This window comes from Stigmatopora argus, chromosome 5 (assembly GCF_051989625.1).
Source record: "Stigmatopora argus isolate UIUO_Sarg chromosome 5, RoL_Sarg_1.0, whole genome shotgun sequence".
Lineage (NCBI taxonomy): Eukaryota > Metazoa > Chordata > Actinopteri > Syngnathiformes > Syngnathidae > Stigmatopora > Stigmatopora argus.
The window spans coordinates 18341723-18364439 of NC_135391.1; the positions used below are offsets into that span (position 1 = coordinate 18341723).

At 39.1% G+C, this 22717-nt stretch overlaps 1 protein-coding gene across 3 annotated transcripts in view; it reads right to left on the bottom strand.

Moving 5' to 3' along the window:
- Positions 1-2668: 2668 nt before the first annotated feature.
- Positions 2669-22717, bottom strand: part of LOC144074277 (netrin receptor UNC5C-like) — a 238936-nt gene continuing 218887 nt past the window's right edge. For all 3 annotated transcript variants that reach the window (XM_077600617.1, XM_077600615.1, XM_077600616.1), the window contains 6 exons: positions 19261-19429; positions 12219-12452; positions 9751-9900; positions 9519-9683; positions 6421-6599; positions 2669-4322 (listed from right to left, as the gene is read on the bottom strand). In XM_077600617.1, the coding sequence (XP_077456743.1) occupies positions 4160-4322; positions 6421-6599; positions 9519-9683; positions 9751-9900; positions 12219-12452; positions 19261-19429 (1060 nt within the window). In that variant the 3' untranslated portion in view covers positions 2669-4159. The remainder of the gene's footprint in view (positions 4323-6420; positions 6600-9518; positions 9684-9750; positions 9901-12218; positions 12453-19260; positions 19430-22717) is intronic.

Below are 22717 nucleotides of genomic sequence, written 5' to 3' on the forward strand. Positions count from 1 at the left end.
GGGTAATCTGCGTGTGCACAAACAACAGTCAGGTCCTGTTCCCCCACCTGAACGGTGAGCGACTCCAGCATGGAAGAGTGTCCAACCTTCCTTGAGAGGAGTAATACCAGAGACCAGGCTATGCGTAGAGGTGAGCATCGACTACATCGAGTCAGAATCTCTCCATCTCATGCACTAGCTCAGGCTCTTTCCGAACCAGAGATGTGACATTCCTCATCCCAAGAGCCAGTTTCTGTAGCCAGGGATCAGACCGCCAAACTGCTATTGCACCTGACCTCTTCGGCCCCTCCCACGGGCCCCATCTACTGCCCACAGTTGCCTGTGATGGGCCCCAGCAACCCCGCGATCCTCATCTCATTAAATGAAATAAATCTGATTAAATGCATTTGTTACATGTCAACGATATTCTTGTCTATATAGTGGTACCTCAACTTATAAAACGCCTGTACATACTAAATATTCAGATTATGAAACAATTGTGTGCCTTCGTTCATCACGGAATTGTTTTTACTGAGTTTTGCTGTGTGCTTCAAATAATGTTAAGTTGTTTAGTTATGTGGTTACGTGTGTGTTCAGTATGTTTACCCAGCTGCCACTCACAATTCCTTCCCATTGGAAAAATTCTTTGCATCTTTTTTTAATGGTTAGATAAATAATTTTCATACATACAATACATTTCAGAGCTGAAAACGTTATATCGTGACATGGCAATATTTTGGCTCGAAGGTACCGTACAGTCAGAATCACACCTATGTGTAATGACAAAAAAAGGCATGTTCAGCATTGCTTATAAATATAATTTATTAATCGTTTTAAAAATTCTTTCTTACACTTTGTACATAAAACAACGAGAGAAATCGGGAGGAGGTGAGCTAAAAGACATCATGAAAAGCGTGCCAGATGCAACCAAGAGTCACTAGAATACAACAATTGTCAACAAAAAAAAATCACCCCTGATCGTAAAATGTTACAAGCACGGCTAAGACGTCATCGTGACAACCAACCAGTTTGCATAGTTGACAAATAAATCAAAAACAAAAAACTACTTTCTAAGTGCTTTTCTTTCTTTTTTGATCCTTTTAAAGTGACGTACACGGTGTACACACTTGTCAAATAGAAAACATTTTTTTTAACAAGTTTCGATACAACAGCAACACTTCATTTGTTTTGTCGGAGTCCGGGTGAAGAGTTCGTACGGCAGGTAAACTGTCGACTGGCAGATTTCGTGAAATGACGGAATAAAAAGTCAACGTCATTGTTGCCTTTGGGTTCGAGTTTGCGTTCGAGACGCACCCTGTACCCCTCTATAATTAGCACTTACATCAGGAAACATTCACATTATCATCAACTTTTGAACAATCCCAAAACAGATAAATGACAAAACAATAAAAAAGCATCAAAACCATTAACTTTTATAGCTACATGCTAATGTCTAGCAACATTTCAATGTCATATTAATTTGTTGCCCTGCGATTAGCTGGCAACCAATTCAGGGTGTCTTTCGCCTAAGTCAGCTGGGCTAGGCTCCAGCACCCCCCGCGACCCTTGTGAGGATAAATGGTACAGAAAATGAATGAATATTAAGTTGTTCAAATCTGTCCAAGCTTAAGGATAAATATTTGAAATGTTTTTCAATAAAATCTCTATGTTGAACAGTTTTAACAGCATATTATGGTGGTTAAGTCTTTCAATTTCATTTGCGGTGAAAGAGTGTTAATAAATTCCCTTGCAGTTAAAATTGGACTATCTGTCTATCTATTGCCCGTCGTGAAATGAAGACAATGAGAAAGAACATACTAAGTTTGTCTTGCTTTCTAATTTCAAATATGTGGTGGTTTTTCGGCTTTCGGAAACTGTAGAAACGCACGTTAAATTTTACACCAGATATCCTTCCTGACGCAACCCGCACATGTAGGAATTGAACGTGGGCCACCACAATGGTGCTTACACCATTGTGCCACCACTGGGTTCCAAATTTATTTTGTTTCATAATTAATTTCCATTAAAAATACATCCATAGAAGACTCTAGTGTTCAAATTATTCAACATATTAATTCAAAAATGTTTTTTAATAAAATTAGAGCCAACCATTTCAAATGTTTTTTTATAGGCGAATACATTCTTTTTACCAATTTTGATTGCAAACCAAAAAACAAAAATAATTTCTCCAAAAAGCTGTAAAACTAAAATGAATATTTTTATTATTTTCAGCGGAAATTATTTCAAGTATTAGTATTTTATTTATTTTTAGATTTTATGTAATAATTAATCACATACATAGAAATAAATATTTTGCTCTATTGCCCACCCACCCCATCAAATTTATATATAAATTGGTTAGCATGACATTTTGGGAATTGGCAAAAATATTATCATGTAGCGTTGAAGAATTTATAAACACCCAGAAGATAACCCAAATTATTACCATACAACCAACAGAACAATTATCATCACTGAGAAAAAAATATGATCATATTTTACTTTATACTGTAAGATCATTTATTTACAACCTTTCTTCAAATAAAAATCAAATCAACGAAATTATCAAGGCCACTGGATGGCGCCAGAGATGTTAGTATTGTCACCCTGTGACACCAACTGCATGAATATGAAAGACATATTTAACCCTTTATAGCGCAAGTGACTATTTTTGGCAATGAAAAAAATGTATGTTTAAATAATTATTATTCCGTTTTAATGATTAATTATTTTTAAAGTAGTATTTATAAATCAATAAAATGTTAATAAAACATTTTACTAGAAGATACAGCTAAAGAAATTGCGAAATTAAAGCCTCGCCTCACTTTTGATTTGGGGGAATTTTCAGATCACGTCCTGTTGATTTTGTGGCATTGGTGTGTCACGTCCTTTTCATTTCGGGTTGCTTCCTATTATTTTAGGTTCAATTCCAGGTTACTCCCTATATTCATTCTGATTTTGATTAATTTTCTGTCGGTTTGAGGTCCTTTATCGGTCGTTTCCTTTGTAATTTGGTCAGTTAACTCTTTCAGTGTACTTAAAATGATGCATGTCCAATATTATTTGTCATCCAATCAATTTGCTGCGAATATAAACGAGGTTTAAGGGCTGGCAACAAATGAACAATTATTCACTCTGACTACAAATTGATTGGAAATTTGTCAGTGTTAGGGGCAGCCAATGAGCTAATTCTGGGGTATTTTAGGGGAGTCTACTGTGAATCCTGGTCACTTCTGGCTGATTTGGGGGACTTTTCAGGTCACTGGGTTGATTGGTGGGCATTTCTTCACAATTTCCTGTTGGTTTGAGCAATTTTTGTGCTGCTTTTTATTTAGCATGATCACTTCCTGTTAATTTTGGGGCTTTTCCCAGTCACATTATGCTGATTTTGGGTCATTTTGGGGTAACTCGCTGTGTGTTCTAGTCACTGCCTTTTGCTTTTGAAGTAGTCCCATGTGAAATAAATTCTCTTTCTGATCCCGATAACACCCTAAAGTGAAGTCTAAAGGTCCCCCCATTTAATTCATATTACTTAAATGAGTGCCCTATAAAGGGTTAAAAGCTAAGGGGGCAGATTATATATTGTGTTGTGTTCACTGCCCCCTCCTTTGTCTTATACTCCTTTGGAGGTTGTTCTTCATTATGAAAAATACCCTTAGTCCTCCTAACTTCTCTTCTGATCTCTTGGCATGGCTTGCATTCATTAATTTATTAATAATTAGCGTAAGTAAAATATGTCTCATAATCAGGGAGGATCTGTTTTTTGCATGTACACATCAAAAATAAATTCCACTCATACATCTATATTTTTCTGCCAATGCACATGTGAACACCGTTCGAATGACAACTTCATCCGAGGAAGACCCCACGGATGTGAGGGGCTTTTGATTGACATGCCTCCTTTCAATCATTAGCCTTTCTATTCAAATTAGTTTTTACACCAGCCTACGTTTCTAACATTTTCGTTCCATCGACATGCTTACCGTAGCCTGTTTTGTAAACCCGCTACATCCGACTTCAAGTAAGACCGCTCATTGTGTTTGTTCCTGACAGTGGAAAAGTAAAAAAAACAGGCCACCTTCTAACCATTTTTGTTGTTGTTGTTTTTGGTCATTGCGCTAGCATCTCTAGCTGTTTGTCTGACCCGCGGTCACCGTCGCCATTTGTCTGTGTCCATTGGTCAGTGTTCCATTGTCATGGAACAGAAGTTGGTGTCGTGCCGACCCATCTCCTCCAGCACGGCGGCCAGTTCGTTAAGATCCCCTTCAGGGAAATGCTGGGCCTCCCACAGGTCCAAGATGACACCCGTCGGACTTGATTTGGTGGCAAAGTAGTTCAGATACCTGAAGAATAACCCCAAAATAGATGAATTAGGTCACTGTGGTTAGTTGATTCTAGAACAGTGCTTCTTAAAGTGTGGGATGAGCAATGTTCCCTCTATTTTTTTGTTTGTCTGGGCAGAAAGACAACCTCCCTGAGCACACTGAGTACCGGTGTGAGCAACATCATCATTGCTCGCTATGGGCACACACCAGTATCACACCTGCCATAAGCAGGTGCATGTCTACTACACATGAATGATTTAGTAATAATAAAATTTAATGATTAATATCTATGAATGGGCGGCCCGATGGATGAGTGGTTCGCGTGTCGTCCTCACAGCTAAAAAAATAAATAAATAAAAATTGGGATTTTATTTTGTGCGCTCCATATGATTTGCTGTGCGCAGAGAAGACGAGAGTAGTGTGCAATTGCGCACGCACGCAGCTTAGAGGGAACATTGGGGATGAGTACCACCCGTATTACGCACTTTCCCTTTTGTTTTATGCAAAAGACTGACAGAATTAAATACCGTTTTTCTTTTAAATCCACTACAGTGCATTAAGCTCCTTTATGCCTGAATTTGCATTGGATATACATAAAAAAACAAGTAGAAGTAATAATGATAACAAAGAATTGAAAATTAAAATTACAAAATATAACTGAAATTGGAAAATTAGTCAGTCCCTAAAAAACAAATACAAAAAGAGAATAGTGAAATAGAGAAAACAGAAAATTAATTTAAAAATTCAAAATTAAAAGATAAGCAATTAAATTCCTCCCACATCCCAAAAACATGCAAGCAAAGCAATAAAAACGGTGGAGTTACCATGTTCTCCCCGGACTTGGGGTTTTCTCTTGGTGCTCTGGTTTCATCCCACACTCTAAATTGACCCTATGTATGAGTGTGAGTGTGAATTATTGTACGTCTACTCGTGCCCTGCAATTGGCTGGCTACCAATTCAAGGTGTCCGCCGCTTGGTGCCCGAAATCAGCTGGGATAGGCTCCAGCACCCCCTAACCCTTGTGAGGATGGTCTCATTTCATCTCATTTTCTGAACCGCTTTATCCTCATTAGGGTCGCGGGGGTGCTGGATCCTATGCCAGCTGGCCAGAGGCGGGGGACACCCTAAATCGGTGGCAAGCCGATCGCAGGGCACAAGGAGACGGACAACCATGCACACTCACACCCATGCAGGCCCAGGAAGAACATGCAAACTCCACATATATAGACGTGACCTGGATTTGAACCCAGGACCCCAGAGCTGTGAGGTGGACGTTTTAATTTTGTTTTCAATTTTGATACATTTCTTCTCCCAGGTTGTATCTATTTGCCCCGCCTCCATCCTGACTTTCAGCTGCAGTTTTTAAAAGGAACCTATCAAGGGTTGTTTGCTTTTGTCTTCCCTTCAAAATATTCCGAAAATGATGCACACAAATGTCTTTACAATAGGAACGCACGACCACTTGCCGTCGGGTAGTATACTCCTCTTGTATTGGCGAGCAAGCACCATTCTGAACTGACTGAAAAAATGCAACGCTCTGCCCTGTGCTCATAGAGACATTTACACGAGGAAGTTGCGACGAGATGATGTTCTCATAACCGTAGCCTGTATGCTCGTATATCAAAATTTGTCTCATATCTCATATTTGCTTGAAATTAGAAAGGAGACGGACAACCGTGCACACTCACACCCATACCTAGGGGCAATTTAGAGTGTCCAATCAGCCTACCATGCATGTCTTTGGAATAAGGGTGGAAACCAGAGTACCCGGGGGAAACCCATGCAGGCCCGGCGAGGACTTGCAAACTCCACACAGATGGACGTGACCTGGATTTGAATCCAGGACCCCAGAGCTGTGAGGCTGACGTGCTAACCACTCGCTCCACCGGGCCGCCTTCCCTTGTGAGGATGGTGGTTCAGAAAATGAATAAATAATTCATTGACCATCCAATTAATCGGAACACCAAAGGGGTGTCAGCAAACAAATGATAACTCAGAGCTCCCTCAGTTGAAATGGATTTAGAATTAAACAGTATGTAAAGAACCAAACAATGAATGAATAATAAAATATAAAAACTGTTTTTTTAAGTTCGATTGACTGTCATTGTTTAGCGACCTGTCCAGATTGAGCTTGTGGGCCAACATTCGCCAGTCGTTGCCTCGCGTCTGCGGTGCGTCCAGACTCCCGCACAATTTGTGTCTGATGGACAAAGGGATGCGGAAGGCGTTGGGTCCTATTAAAGTGGTGATGTTGCTGGCTGGGTCCATCAGGGACGTGTCAATGCACTGAAGCTCCTGCAAACAAAAGGCACAATTTAACTTTCCGGTCCTGTCAATAAATTTGTTTACGTTTTTGTCACTGAGGGCAGTAGAGGTCCAGCATTTATTAGAATTTATTACTTTTTAGTTTATGTCTAAAATTCTTAATTTTATATATTTTATTTAAAAAATATATTTTAAATAATTATTACTCATGGCATTTTACCTTGCGTTTTTTTTACTATTACTATTCAAATAAAAATGTATTCAATCTATTTAAAATATATATATGCGAGCAAAACTAATGCTAAAATTGGGTGTCAAATTGAGGCCGCAAAACATTGTCCCACAAGTCTCAATTGTCCCTTTGGCAGCAAATGAGTGACTCGAGATACCAAAAATATCCAAGTTAATTTCCTTACCCGTTATTTTATTTTGAAAATATTGTCACGGATGCATTAATTCTATCCCAACATCGCTACCCTCTACTGGGCTCTCATTTCATCGCTCTCCTTCTATCTCATATAATGACAATAAAATAATTATTTTATTGAGGAGGAATCCAAGATGGCGGCGCGCACGGGTCCAGCGGCTCTTTGCTCTCCAGAATTCAATTCAATTGAAATGGCTGTCTCACAACAACCACTAGCCATGTTTCAAGATTCTCTCTTACATACCTGTCTACCTCGACTAAATGCTCCCCTTATTAATGATTGCAATTATTATTATTATTATTATTATTAAACGATTAAAAACCGTACAAATACAACGTGGCACATATTTTCACACACACATACACACACACACACACACAGGGAACAGGTAAAAGTCTAAAATGTAGTACAAAGTGGACGGCTTTTGGTTCTGGTAGAACGGGCTCTTGCCGCCATCCACAAACACAGGTATTACGTCTTCCATAATAACGGCCGCAGGGGAACTATTTCAACGGTGCAGGGCACATTTTCATTTGCTTTATTTATTTTAAGACATCAATAAATCATTTTTTAAAATAATTTTCTCTCATTTTTATGTGTTTGCTCACATCTTTCATACAAAATTGGGACTTTGACAAATTTTAAAGGGTTTAGTTGGTAGTTGTGTGACGACCGTGGAGCAAATTAGATAATTTACATATAAATAACAACTCTACTTACGAAATGTTCAAGTTATGAAAAAAGTTCTGGAACCAATTAATTTCGTAAGTAGAGGTGCGACTGTATATGAATATAATAAAATCATTTAACAAAAATTGTTCTTAAAATGGTTAATTGGATGTCTATTGCTAAATTTGATAAAGAATTTCTCTTTTTTAGTGTTTTCGGGCCCAAAACCTGACATTCTATACAATTTTAGCGGGAAGACAACTATCCCCTCTCAGGAACACTAATGCAGAGCAGAAAGTTGAAGTGAAGCACACAGAGAACTTCTTTCTTCACAGTTAAAGGTCCAAAAGTTTTAAAGTCTTAACTCAGGCCCCCTGTGACTGTTCAATCATTAATAGTGAGGCGAGAGGTCGCGCCGAGACCACCGGAATAGCGATGCTTTGATTTTAGCGTATGCATGAAAATGTATGTTGGATAGGTTGAGAGGTCAGCTTTTGGGGGGGGGAATCTATAATCCCATTGTCTGAATTCCCACGCCATGGACTTTACATCGAAAGCAATGGAAATGAGATGACTTCAGTCAATGTATGCGTTAAAAGGCTTTTATATTTAAAATATCACATTTTAATGTAGTGCATAATGCTTTCATTTAATTCAAAAGTATTTCCTGATATTTCCAGATATTAAATATAAAATTATAATCATATTAAATATTGTGGTTGTAATACATGATAGGTGGCCCGGTGGTCGAGTGGTCAGTGTGTCGGCCTCACAGTTTTGAGATCTATTCCAGGTGGTCCTCCCTGTGTGATTAATTTTAAAATATTTAATTTCCTGATATTTGCAGGTATTACATATGAAATTAATCGCATTCAATATTTTGGTTGTAATATATTATAGGCGGCCTGGTGATTGAGTGGTTTACTTTTGCCTTGTTGAGTGGCTCTGCTACAGCCCGGTTGTTTTGCCATGATTGGCAGCAGCTTCACCGAACCGTTAGCTATATGCTAACCTGCAAAACACAGACACCTACGCATCACGCATAACTAACGCAGCCAATCAATGTCGTTAACATTTACTCATGCCGCAGAAGTAAACACACGTGACATGAACCGCATTATATCATTGGCTGAACACAGTGTTAGTCATAGTTTTATCCGTAATTGGCCGTTTGTTGTCGTTTATCATTGACAGGCTGCCACTCTCTGAGTTGCGTTGCAAAATGGCACAGAAAAAATTGCAATGTGTGTTTTTTTTTACAATTCAGGTTGGATTTTATTTTGTGCGCTCCATATGTTTGCTGTGCGCGGAGAACACAAGATTGGTGGGCAATTGCGCATGCGCACAGCTTCGAGGGAACATTGAATACAACTATATCTTAAATTTTGTAATATTAACTTTTCATCATCATATTATGTGATGTATATCTTAATATTACTTTTTTGTTGCAGGTCTATTTTCCCCTTTTCTTGTGTGTATCTAAAACTCCATTTGAAGTTTATGCATTATTTCAAGAGGTGTGTCTAATTCAGGTGTGGGCAAACTATTCCACAAAGGGCCGCAGTGGGTGCAGGTTTTCTTTTCCAACCCATAAAGAAGACACCTTTTCACCCATCTGGTGTCCTACAAGTGCAATCAGTGGATTGCAGTCAGGTGCTTCTTGTTTTCTGCAGAAATCTCATTGGTTAAAGTGTCTTTGCTGGATCGGTTGCAACAAAAACCTGCACCCACAGCGGCCATCGAGGACCCCTGGTCTAGGTGCTGCTGCTTGTGTTTTGTTGACTTTTAACAGCTTTTTTTCAGCCTTTCCGTGGCATCTAAAGCTGCATTTGTATTAGTTTTTGAATCCTACCTCCTCCAGGGTGTTGCTGAGCTGAAAGATCTGTCCCTCGCCTTCCACCTGCCTGACACAAAGCTTACAGCTGACATCAGTGACAGCCAAGCTCATCCTCTCCAGCGTGAAAGTACAGTGGAGGCTCCTCTGGCTGCCACTCCAAACCTGGTAGAAGGGGATCTCCTGCACAAGGACAGTACAAATACTTGCTCCAGTTTTTTGATCGAGCAGACAAGTGCTTTTGCTATACCTGATACTTAGCCATGAGTTTGCTTTTCCAGTGCGGGTGCGGCACGTCGTGGACTGACAGTCTCAGGTTGTGTGTGCTGTCCTTAAAGTTCAGTGTCTTGGGCTCGTCTAGGAGTTTGCCACCCATTTGTGTCTCCATCTGAAGTACTTCCTACAACACAAGTGGTATTCAGTGACATGGAGGTCAATAGTACTGTAACATTATGCAAGGTTTGCTCTAATTTTGTGTTTCTTTATTGCACCACCAGAGCTTATTGTACTTCCGTCAGTACTCAAACAAACTGACCTGATGCTTCATTCAAAATGGCTGGGCTTTTTTTAGTCATTTTAATTTTAAATTATAGCCTCAATGCACTTGGCGCGAGACACTCACTCCATTTTGACGAGAAGGGGGGAATTATATAGGTTTAATTTATAATATTTTTTTCTATTTTTTTAAGAAAACAGCGATGCTATTCTTTAAAAATTGGATGTAATAGAGAAAAGTTAAGTTCAGTTCCGCACCCAAAAATTAGTAAAAATTACAAAAAAATAATAAAAACATGTGTGTTATTAAGAATGTTGCAGTATTTTAACTGTTTCTCCACCAAAAGTGGATTATAATTTTTCTGTCATTTTTTTATTTTGATGGAGATTTCAATTTAGCAAGCATGACATTTTATTGTTCAGATGAAGTTTTCAAAAACGGAATAAGTAATGATCACAGGCACTAGTTGAGTGCTTTGAAGCAAAAACTAGAGATGGTTCTCGGACAGGAAGGTGCACATTGCTGGGAAGGAGAGGTCGCAAGTAAAAAAGAAAAAAGCAAAGACTACACATAAGGCAACATGAATGAAAATGAACAAATATTTTAATCCATATTCAGTCATTCATTCATTTTTGACGTACCACTTACCTTCGTTAGAGTTGTGGGCGTGCTGGAGCCTATTCCAGCCAACAACGGCCAGTAGGCAGGGTAAACTGACTTGTTTGCCAGTTTATAACAGGGCAAAGGAAGACAAACAACCATGTAAACCCACATTCTCACATACGGGCAAGCATGCTTTTGGGATTTGACAGTATACAAAACCCCACGCAAGCACATGGACAACACGCAAACTCCACATATGAAGGCCATAACCCACCAGGAATGAAACCCCCGATCTCAGAACTTTGAGGTGGGCGTGCTAACCACTCCATAACTGCCACCCATTATTAAGTTTATACTTTTTAATAAAATATTTTTAGTACAACTTAATTGTAATGTATATATTTAAAATATATAAATTCCAAATGCATTTTGGTTGATACATCATGAAGCAGCATGTGCCACACATTCTGCTCTGTGCAACCCCCCGCCTTGCACCGTGAAAATACAACTTGTAAGTAATATGCTAAGCAGCATATCTCCCAGACTTGTTTTTAATGTTAGAATTGCTTGTTTGAAATGCTAACCACACTGTGGGACTGTATGTGTATGCATGTTGCTACTCAACTTGATCACATCATGCATAAATTAGCGGCCTTAAGCTTTCCGTATCAGATGCTCCCTCCGGTGCTTTTGAATATGTTTCAACTCTAAAGCATCAGCGAGTTTGACATTGCTTGACCTGGTTTTGTTTCTCGCCACAAAAACGAAGACACCGCATACGCCAAATTTTTAATAAGTCAGACTTTAAATGATAATGAAAACAGTAGAGTGCTATTATTAAAAAAAAGATCCGAACCCTTTTTTAGGCAAGTGACTATTTGGGTCAGTTAAGAAACTTGACTTTAATATTATAAATTGATAAGAATGCAACATACGGAGAATTTGTGTGGAAATGCTTACTGCTTATTGGTTTTGGGTCAATTCCTGCTGTTTTTAAAGCATTTCTGAGTCACTTGATGTCATCTCACTTCCTAATAAACCTGGGGCAATGTTGTTTCACTTAATGGTAAATTTAGGGGATTTCTTAGCTGCTTTACTTCCTTTTACTTTTAGGACTTTTTTGCATTCTTTCCTGATGATATTGAGTCAAATCCAATTGGATTTGGTGCAGTTTTTGGTCACTTCCCATTGATATTATCTCAAGTCTGTTGATATTGGACATTTTTGGGTCACCCATTGTTAATCTTGAATCCCTCCCTATCTATTAATTTAGGGGCATTTCAAAGTCGCTTTCTTTTTATATGGCGTCACTTTCTATTGATTTTAAAGCATTTCAACATCACTTCCTATTTATAATGGATCCCTTTCAGTTGATATAAGGGCATTTTCAGGAAATTTTTATTCACTGAAGGAGGTTGGTAACATTGCAAAGTTGAGTTTCAAAATTTACTAGTATGTCAACATTATAAAGAGTTAAGATGATTGGAGACAGGAGCTGTTTTTAGGCAACATTCGCAAGATGTAGTCTAACAAATGTCATAAATCATAATTATAATTTAAATTAGCTGTATATCGAAATGTTTGAGTTTGAATAAAATGCGACAAGAGTGACTTCTGACCTTGAGTGCATCCTGCGTATCATCCAGACAGTAGACCCTGATGTGATAGTCCAGCGTGGTGCAGGAGACGGGTCCAAAAACGGCCAGCATTAGCCTCTTGGCGGCCGCCTTGCCTATTGATTGGCCCACCAAACAGTATGTGCCCAGAGTCTCCGTCAGGATGTGACAGGCCTCGGAGTCCATCTGCACGTAGCAGGGCGTGGTGAAGTTTTCCTCACCCACCACCACCACATCCTATAATCCACATATACACACACTTTGGTCAGGAGACAGTAGGTTGCGCTAAAATAGCAATTAACTATTATTTCTACAAACAAACCTTGTTAATATCTATTTACATAGTAATATGTTACCAATCCGCAGTACAATAAATTACCTAATGTGTCTTGGACTGGACGACCGTGGTTATCATCGTAAACAATAATAAAAACTGTAAACGGAAGGAACAATGTTAATCAAATTACATTAAAAAGATTATTTTTAAAAAAGAAAAAAAAGTAAAAACTGAAAGTGTTTTTTAACGTTAACTTGTTGTTTCAAGTTAGCACAACTTGCTTCAAATTAGACCAAGTGACCTTTCACATATCTTAACATTTCATTCATTCATTCATTGATTTTCTGTACCTACCGCTTATCCTCACAAGGGTAGTGGGAGGTGCTGGAGCCTATCCCAGCTGACTTCGGGCAGGCAGATGACACCCTGAATTGGTGGCCAGCCAATCGCAGGGCACAAGGAGACTGACAACCATTCACACTTACATACATACCTAGGGGCAAATTAGATTGTTCAACCAGCCTACATGCATATTTTTCGGGTGTGAGAGGAAACCGGAGTACCTGGAGAAACCCATGCAAGCCTGGGGGGAACATGCAAACTCCACACAGTGAGTTCCAACCTAGGATCGAATCCTTGACCCAGGAACTGTGAGGCCGGCGCGATAACAACTCGGCCGCTAGGCCACCCTTAACGTTTCAAGTTATCACAATTTAATACAGTAATACCTTGACATACGAGTGCCCCGACATACGAGCAATTTGAGATGCGAGTAAGATTTTGAGCAAATATTTACCTTGAGATACAAGACAAATTTTGATATACAGTGGTACCTCGTCATACGACCGCTCGTCATACAAAATGCTCGTCTTACGGGGGAAATTTCGATCGAATAATACGCCCGTGATGCGGTCAAAATTTCGTGATGCGACCAAGCCAGGTCTTTTTTGCATATCTTTCGTGTATGACAATATTTACGAGCACGGAACGATGAATTCAGACAAGTTCCTCCGAGGACCAGGAAACGCACAACGCGCATGCAAAAAGAGGGCTTTCTGGGTAATGAAGTATACTCCTGCACACAACACCCATAGGCAATGGCAACCTTTCTCAGAATAAAACTTCATTACCCACAATCAATACGTGGGAAGCTCAGCTATGTCATTTCCTGTTATTCTTTCTTAGGAAAGAAGGTCCCGTGATCGTTCCTTAAAGACTATTTCTCGTTGGCAAGTGGTCGTGCGTTATCCTATTGTGAGGACATTTGTGTGCATCATTTTGGGAATATTTTGAAGGCAATACAACAGCAAACAGTCCATCGATAGCGAACGTGAGGGCGGAGGCGTGGCAAACCGCCAACCCGAAAAACGAAGGTAACAAAAGATTACAACAAAATTAGAATTCAGTTTTGTGTAAAGTTACATTAAACCTATGTTTGAGTGTCTGTATATATTAATCCAAGTTCATTTAAATGTGTTTGTTCCGTTTACGAGTGCATTGTCGTGGAAAAAAAACGAACCCCACCCCCCCAAACGTCTCTGTCTCCCGTCGGCGAAATCTGCCCAATTTTAGTTAGATTAAACACATTTTATTACTATTAAACCACTAGTTATGTGTTACTTTGTTAATAGATGGCGAATTAGAAGAAATAAAACATTTTTTCCAATCCAATATCCTGTTTTTGGTGTTTTTTCAGAGGGCTGGAACGAATTAATTTGTTTTCCATTCATTTCAATGGAAAACGTCCGCTCGAGTTACGAGAATCTCGTCATACGAGCTCAGTTCCGGAACGGATTAAGCTCGTATCTCGAGGTACCACTGTACGAGCATACAGCCTACGCTTATGAGAACATCATCTCATCACATCTCCCTCGTGTAAATGTCTCTACGAGCACAGGGCAGAGCGTTGCATTTTTTCAGTCAGTGCAGAATGGTGCTTGCTCGCCAATACGAGAGGAGTATACAACCCGATGGTCGTGCGTTATCCTATTCTAAAGACATTTGTGTGCATCATTTTTGGAATATTTTGAAGAGAAGACAAAAGCAAACAACCCTCGATAGGTTCCTTTTAAAAACTGCAGCTGAAAGTCAGGGTGGAGGCGGGGCAAATAGATACATACCTGGGAGAAGAAATGTATCAAAATTGAAAACGCAATTAAAACGTCCACCTCACAGCTCTGGGGTCCTGGGTTCAAATCCAGGTCACGTCCATATATGTGGAGTTTGCATGTTCTCCCTGGGGCTGCGTGGGTTTCCTCCGGGTACCCCGGTTTCCTCCCACATTCCAAAGACATGCATGGTAGGCTGATTGGACACTCTAAATAGCCCCTAGGCATGGGTGTGAGTGTGCATGGTCTCCTTGTGCCCTGCGATCGGCTGGCCACCGATTTAGGGTGTCCCCCGCCTCTTCCCCGGAGTCAGCTGGGATAGGCTCTACCACCCCCCACGATCCTAATGAGGATGAAGCGGTTCAAAAAATGAGATGAGATGTTACGAGCGCGTCACCGTGCAAAAAGTTCTCTCTCTCTCTCTCTCTTTCCATTATCCTCTTTTTGGGTGTTTTTTCCAGAGGGTTGGTACGAATTAATATATTTTTAGTTATTTTTTTATGGGAAACGTTGATTTGAGTTTCGAGTGAATCGACATACTAGCTTAGTTCCGGAATGCATTAAGCCCGTATCTCAAGGTACCACTGCAATTGAAGGAAGAACAACTTACCATCAGAAAAACTTAGTTTCACATCAGCATAGCACAATCTTTCTTATAATTTAGAAAAACGTATTTTTTTCGGGGTTGCTTAAACATAAATCTAAGGACTTCCACATGTAGCAAAAAGAGGTTTTTCCACTTTTTTCCGATCATCCACATGCAAACCCACATTGGGATAATAAAAATGAAGGTTTTTAAAAACTCCAGCCACAGTAAAGATTTACGAATTCCACGTTAGATACGTCATCACGTGTACATTAATAACCGAATATTTCCAATATGTCATTAGATCAAGCATCATTACTTGTTGATGTTTTTAGTGCCAGTGAGTTAAGTCATGAAACAGGCTGTTTCTCAATCAATACAAAAGTGCAGGGGGTGTTACATGGTATGAATGCGTAACTAACGCTAATCATGACTGTGGCTTGACACCAGCGCAATTTAATGACTTCAATCCCAAGCTAATTTTAATTTTAGTTCAAACGGAGCAAAGGAACATTTGCCTGCACACAAATTGTCCATCCTGGTGAAACTTTCATTTTCTTCACCACATCACTCCTGCTGCATGCACACAAGCACTAAGATGTTTTGCCTATGGCTAATTGAACAGAGAGATTGTGTGCAGCTGCGATAAGAAAGGAGACTCAATAAATACATAGACACACACAAACATTACTGTGTTAAGAGAAGGAAAAAATATGAGACAGGGGGAAGGCAAGAGCATAACAAATGGTGGCAGACAGGAGTTTCCCAGTAGCTACCGCCTCATTTCCTGTTTGCTTCATTCCCTATAGACGTGCCACATATCATATAGCGTGTACATGCGGTTGAATGAACAGTTTGGGTGTGTTTGTGTGCACTGAGCTCCGCAGAGAGATGTTGTCTTTTATTGCGAAGATGCTACAACAATAGTCACATGTGGCTTCATTATGCTTGAATGCTTAAAATAATATACACGCTTGGCCAAGATTAGCTAATAAAGCCAGCTAGTGTACTTTTGACTTCTTTGTGTAAAACTGAAAAACATACAAAAATAATGAGAATATAAAAAGTTATTTTTCTAGCTATTTTTTCAGTGGTGTGCCGTCAGGGCCTTCAAGGCCTTCTCTGCTGGCCTAAGAAATATCTGAATCACAGACTGATGTTAGTTATATTTTGTCCATGAATACTCTCGATTCATGTTAAAGCTTACTGCGGATATGCCAAATTCATAAGAGCCTAGCTATGCAAACCGACAGAGGGGCGAGAGCAACATTTATTGTCTACCAATAGTACCTTGGCAATCTACCGATAGTTCCTTGATGATCTACCAGGGGATTGCGATCTATGCAATGGGCACCACTGTGCTAAAAAAAGTGTCGGACCCTCAGTCCCGACGTGAGGTTCCTTTTGGTGCATTCGGAACTCAAGTCTTTCGTCAGTGATTTTCATTTTTTAGCTCGCAGGTCAGCGGGGAGCCATATGCACCCACCAAAACAGCCACATGTGGCTCCCAAGTCCCAAGCCATAGGTTCCCTACCCCTGCTTTAAGTGTTGGTTCAAGATTGCACAATTTGGGTAGCTTAAGCCACTGCTAAAAGCCAATTGCCTCTATGACCCATTGGCTGTTGTTGACAATAATATAGGTCCAATCTTAGCAATGATAAATGGCACTAAAATGGTCTAAAGTGCTGCTATTTTGGTTAGCATCAGAGTCCCCTCATTCTCAACAGTCATATTGTGTCAGCGTGTGAATGGCAGCATCGCTAAACTGAGATAATGTGATCCTTACCTTATTTTACCACTTGATGTTAACCTTCAGTGTGTGTGCATTATCGAAGTTTGCAGTAGCGTAGGAGTTCTAAATGACACTCAGTAATCATTAAGCATTTGGAGTCTCAGAGTTGGTTGCAAGGCATACTGTAATCCAGTGGTGTGCCGTCAGGGCCTTCAAGGCCTTTTTTGCTGGCCTAAGAAATATCTGAATCACAGACTGATGTTAATTATATTTTGTCCATGAATACTTATTAAATAATTCCAAATTGTCTGTTAGCTTCCTTTCATTGCTTTCCACCCTGGTTGCACTGCTTCCAGATGTGTGTTTTCTTATTGAAGCATTTAACCAATCACATTTCAGCCATTATTTGTTGCCAGGGTAAGAAATCTGCCTCAAGGCCTTCACAATCAGTTCTGCAGGCTCTGCTGCATTAAACAAGCGTCGATAAGACTGTTGCTTTAACCAATCAGAATTCGATTTGGCGGTACCAAGGCCTTCTCGCAGGCGTAGGGATACGTCATTTTACTTCTCGCAGGCGTAGGTATACGTCATCGCTTTCACCAACTGATTGGCTAGTGATAGAGTGGACTAGCCAGAGCTACCAAACTGTAGCTGGAGCGAGCTGCACAAGCAAATATATTGTTGTGTTGATTTAATAGCGGTTTTGTCAACCCGCAATGGGTGGAGGAGAAGAAATTGATTTGTTTGCAGATTTACTGTCAAAGCCATTTTCAAGATGAACTTTTCAAGAAAAAAAAGGTGGACATCATTAAGAAAGGTCAGACAACTCCAGCAAGCCTGTCACAACCAGTAACGAACATTTTCAGCACTAAATCGAATAAAAACGTTGCCAGAAATACAACAGAACAGGCTCGACTTTCAGCATTAGCTTCGATGGCGTCAGAAAAGAAGGAGGAAAGAACGGAGGGTTGATATTGTGTACAGTTAAAAAGGATTTTTGGTGAGTAAAATATGGCTATATTCCTAAATAATATTTCAATTGTATGAGGTTATTATTGACTGGATTGGATAACTTTATTCATCCCGTATTCGGGAAATTTCATTGTGACATTAGCAAGAGGGTGAGAATGCAGATACAGAAAAGGCATGGTTACACATAGTTACAAGTTAGACAGTACAGTCGCAAAGGCCGCAGAACAACAAAGCAAAAGCACAAAACGAGCAAGAGTGGACGGAGCTACCGCCACCGGCTGCCACTTGAATGGCGCCATCTTGGTTGCGGTAGCAAAAACGGATACAGACTCAAGAAAAAGACGTTGTAAAGATGTTTTTTTATGTGTTGCAGCTGTAGCTGCAGGAGAGGTTTTATAGCCATAAAATAGTTTTTGAGGGTTGGATTGATTCCGACAGCTGAAGGCGTCACTAGGAAATTCATGGACCGCCACTGTATTTTTTATTTGTCAAAATAAGAGAATGTTTATTATCTTATTGTTTTTACAATTATTTAATATAATCTAATTAAGAATAATTAAAATGATAAATGACAGAACGGTTATAAACAAAAGTGAAATGAATAAAATCCCAAATGGAAACCGCACAAATAAAAAGATAAATAATAAATAACATTGCAATCCAAAAAATTGTTTAAATATCCTTTTTTTGTAAAATAAAATTGATGTAGGTAAACAATTTTACTGAAGCAATAAACAAAAGAACTAAATTGAAGAAAATATCTACATCGATATTTAATTTGTATATATTTTTTTCTCATTTATTTTTCAGATTTAAAGAAAAATGTTCAAAATTCATTCATTCTGTTTCCATACTGCACATCCTTGTAAGGGTTGCGAGGGCTTGCAGGAGGCTCTCCCAGCTGCCTTCGGGCAAAAGGCAGACTAGTAAACCCTAGACTGGTCACCAGTCAGCCGTAGGGCAAAAAGAGAGACAGACAACCATCCGTACTCACAATCATACCGCCACCGGCAGGAATCGAGCTTGCCCATGCCTGTACCGAAATCAAGCGAGTGAACCACTACACCACGGCATGTTCAAAAATACAAAAAATAATTAAGAGAATATTACTATTACAACTCATTACCTGCAACTGACCCTAACAGACCTCCAAATCATTGAAACTGGGAGTTATGATTTTAAATGCTCATCATGAAGTAATGTTCATTCGCTGCAAACCCGCTTCAAATGGATTGGATGTCTATTGTCGTTAAGGGAAGCCAATCAAATACAACAACACATGAAAAAAGGAGTCTGACCTCATATTAAAAAAAAAACTCAATTGAAATAAATGATGACAAAGTGTCACAAAAGCCCATGCATACACCTACCTCCCACTCTCCCATGGCCAGTTGGTTTTTCAGCTGAATGAGCCAGTCCTCATGGACGTTATCAGCACAATGGTGGATGGTGAGGATGACCGGTCTGGTCAGCAGCGCTCCTGGAGGCCCACAGCTCACCACTGGGCTCAGCACAGTCTGCACATCCTCCAAAGGCGGCCTTACCAGGACAGATAAACGTACTCCAATAAAATCACTGGCTGCCAGTGGTAGATGAACCAGCATTAATTTAAAAGTTAACTGTTTTGACTTCGACCAGACATTCATTTTGGCAAATTACCACTTACAATTAAGGAAACCCATCAACAACCTTTATCACCAACATTGGCGTCAGATGCCTAGTCTATTTTGAGTGGGAGGTGCGAATAATCGTTTATTTGCCCTCTCCCAGTTAAAATGGATTGAATGTCCAGCAAAGTTAATTGCAGTGAGAGGTGAGCATTCACAGCAAGTCCTGCAAATTTAAATAAATAAATATGTACGCACCTGGAGTATATGTACATGTATGACAATGTTTCAAAACCAATCCTAAAATACAGTGGTGCCTCTATTTACAAATGCTCCTACATACAAAGGTTTCAGGTTACTAAACCCTTTTATTATTACTGTTCCAATATAAATTTTGAATTCATAATTTGAAGTAGTTTAGATGTGTTTATATGTACATGTTTGCACGCTTTGTCTGTTTCTTAACGTTAGCTTCCTCCTTTCACTTAGGCACCTGCTTGAATAGGAAATGTTTTTGCATGTTTGTTATTCTATTTAATGCATCACTAAATTATTTTCTTATAATTTTCTCTCATTTTTCCATGTTTCCTACATGTTTCATACAAAATTGGGACACTGATCATTTTTAATTGGTAGTGTTTTTGAGGACTGTGGAATAAACTTAGAAAATTTACATATAAAGTACAGCTCAACTTGGGAAAATTCTAATTTCCAAAATAAGTCCTGGAACCAATTAAATTTGTAATATATATATATATATATATATATATATATATATATATATATATATATATACATCTCTCTCTCTCTCTCTCTCTCTCTCTCTCTCTCTCTCTCTCTCTCTCTCTCTATATATATATATATATATATATATATATATATATATATATATATATATATATATATATATATATATATATATATATATATATATCAGTGCGGGCCGTCAGGGCCTTCAAGGCCTTCTCTGCTGGCCTAAGAAATATCTGAATCATATTATATTTTGTCCATAAATACGTACTTATTATTCCAAATGGTCTGTTAGCTTTCTTTCATGCTTTCCCCCCTGGTTGCACTGCTTCCAGATGTGTGTTTTCATATTGAAGCATTTAACCAATCACATTTCAGCCATTATTTGTTGCCAGATCAGATCTGCCTCAAAGCCTGCACAATCAGATCTTGCGGGCTCTGCTGCATTAAACTAGACTGTTGCTTTTAACCAATCAGATTTCGAGTTGGCAACCCCACAATGATTTCTCATAGGCGTTAGCATTTTGCTGGCTGGGATAGGTCATTGGTTTCACAAACTATGATTGGCTAGTAGGCGGGCCAAAGCAGTACCGAGGCAGCCGAGATCGCAAACTCCACCCACTATGGCCGACAGAAGCAAAAACAAATAGATTCTGTTTGCTCACAAAGCTATTTTCTAGACGGACTTTTTCAGGAAAAAAATGGACATCATTAAGAAAGGGCGGTCAACTCCGAAGCTAGCAAGCCTGTTACAGCCGGGAAAATGGTGTGTGGGGCACTTTCAGCGCGCTAACTTAGCTCCACAAGCAAATAGTATATTGTTGTGTTGATTTAATGCCATTTTCAAAACGGACTATGCCGGAAATATGACAGGACAGGCTCGACTTTCATCATTAGCTTCGATGGCGATAGGAAAGAAGGAAGAAAGAAAGGAGGATAGATATTGTGTAAAAAGGATTTTTGGTGAGTAAAATTACAAATATGGCTATATTCCTAAATAATATTTCAATTGTGGGCCAAGTTCTGATATCTGAAAAGCTCCAGTGTTTGTATTTAAGCTCCAGTGTTTGTATTTAATCACAAAATGCTGCTAGGAAGTGGATTTTACCCCAGTTTAATTTTTGGCGTTTCACCATTGACGTCCATCGCTGTCTTTTCCCGGGAAAAATCACCCCCCTGGCCTGGTTGTAATGTCTCAAAAGCTCGAGTATTTGTATTCAATCAATAAATGATGCTAGGAAGTGGATTTTACCTAATTTTAGTATTTTAGTGCATTTTTTGTCATTTCACGTATGGACGTATCGACGTTCGTCGCTGTCTTTTTACCGGGGAAATGATACTCCGGGCCCGGTTCTGATGTCTAAAAAGCTCCAGTATTTGTATTTAATCAATAAATGCTGTTTTCGGCTGGATTTTACCCAATTTTCGGGCAATGTTTGCCCGTACGCCATTGACGTTCATCGCTGTCTTTTCCCGGGAAAATCACCCCCTGGCCTGGCCTCCAGTATTTGTATTTAATCATGAAATGCTGCTAGGAAGTGGATTTTACCCCATTTTTGTGCATTAATTTATTGATTATTTTTATGTGTCGCAGCTGTAGCTGCAGTAGAGGTTTTATAGCAATAAAATAGTTTTTGAGGGTTGGATTGATACGTTGAAGGCGCTACCAGAAAATGCACCGCCCGCCACTGATATATATATATATATATATATATATATATATATATATATATATGTATGTATATATATATATATGTATATATGTATATATATATATATATATATATATATATATATATATATATATATATATATATATATATATGTATATATATATACAATTAAACAAAAATAAACAAGAGTATAATGAACAAAATCAGTCAAATTAAATTAATGTAAAACATGATTATTTAAGAATGGGAAAACAAAGAAAAAAAAGATACAACATTAAAAATACTTAAAAAAAAAATTCTGACCCAACACGAAATTCGGGTTGGGTCTGGGTCTAAAATGTCAATCATTACTTCGGTCGGGTCGGGCCGGGCTTCTCACTTGGTGAAAAAAAAGTATACTAAAACGATGTGTGGATACTAAACTAAAGAATACTTGCTGTAAAATAAATAATTTGGAATAAAACAGAGAAGGCGCTGTAATGTAATTGCAATTGGAGGCGAAGCCGCAGAGCCATAGGATGCTCTGCGCACATCACGTGAACGCCGCCCTCTTAATAATCTTCCTCTCCGAAATATGGAGAAGCAAGAAGTTAAGGATAAACTAAAGACTAACACCCACCGGTAAAAGTGAGTTGTGGAAAAGCTTCAAATTGATTGTTGAACTCTGCAACTAGAGAAACTTGCATTGGCTTCGCTGAATGTAGTCAATGTGGCGCTTTGCTTTCATACGCGAGCAAAAAGACTAGCAACTCGACGCTGAGCAGGCATTTAAACAGTTGAAATCGTCAAACATCTAT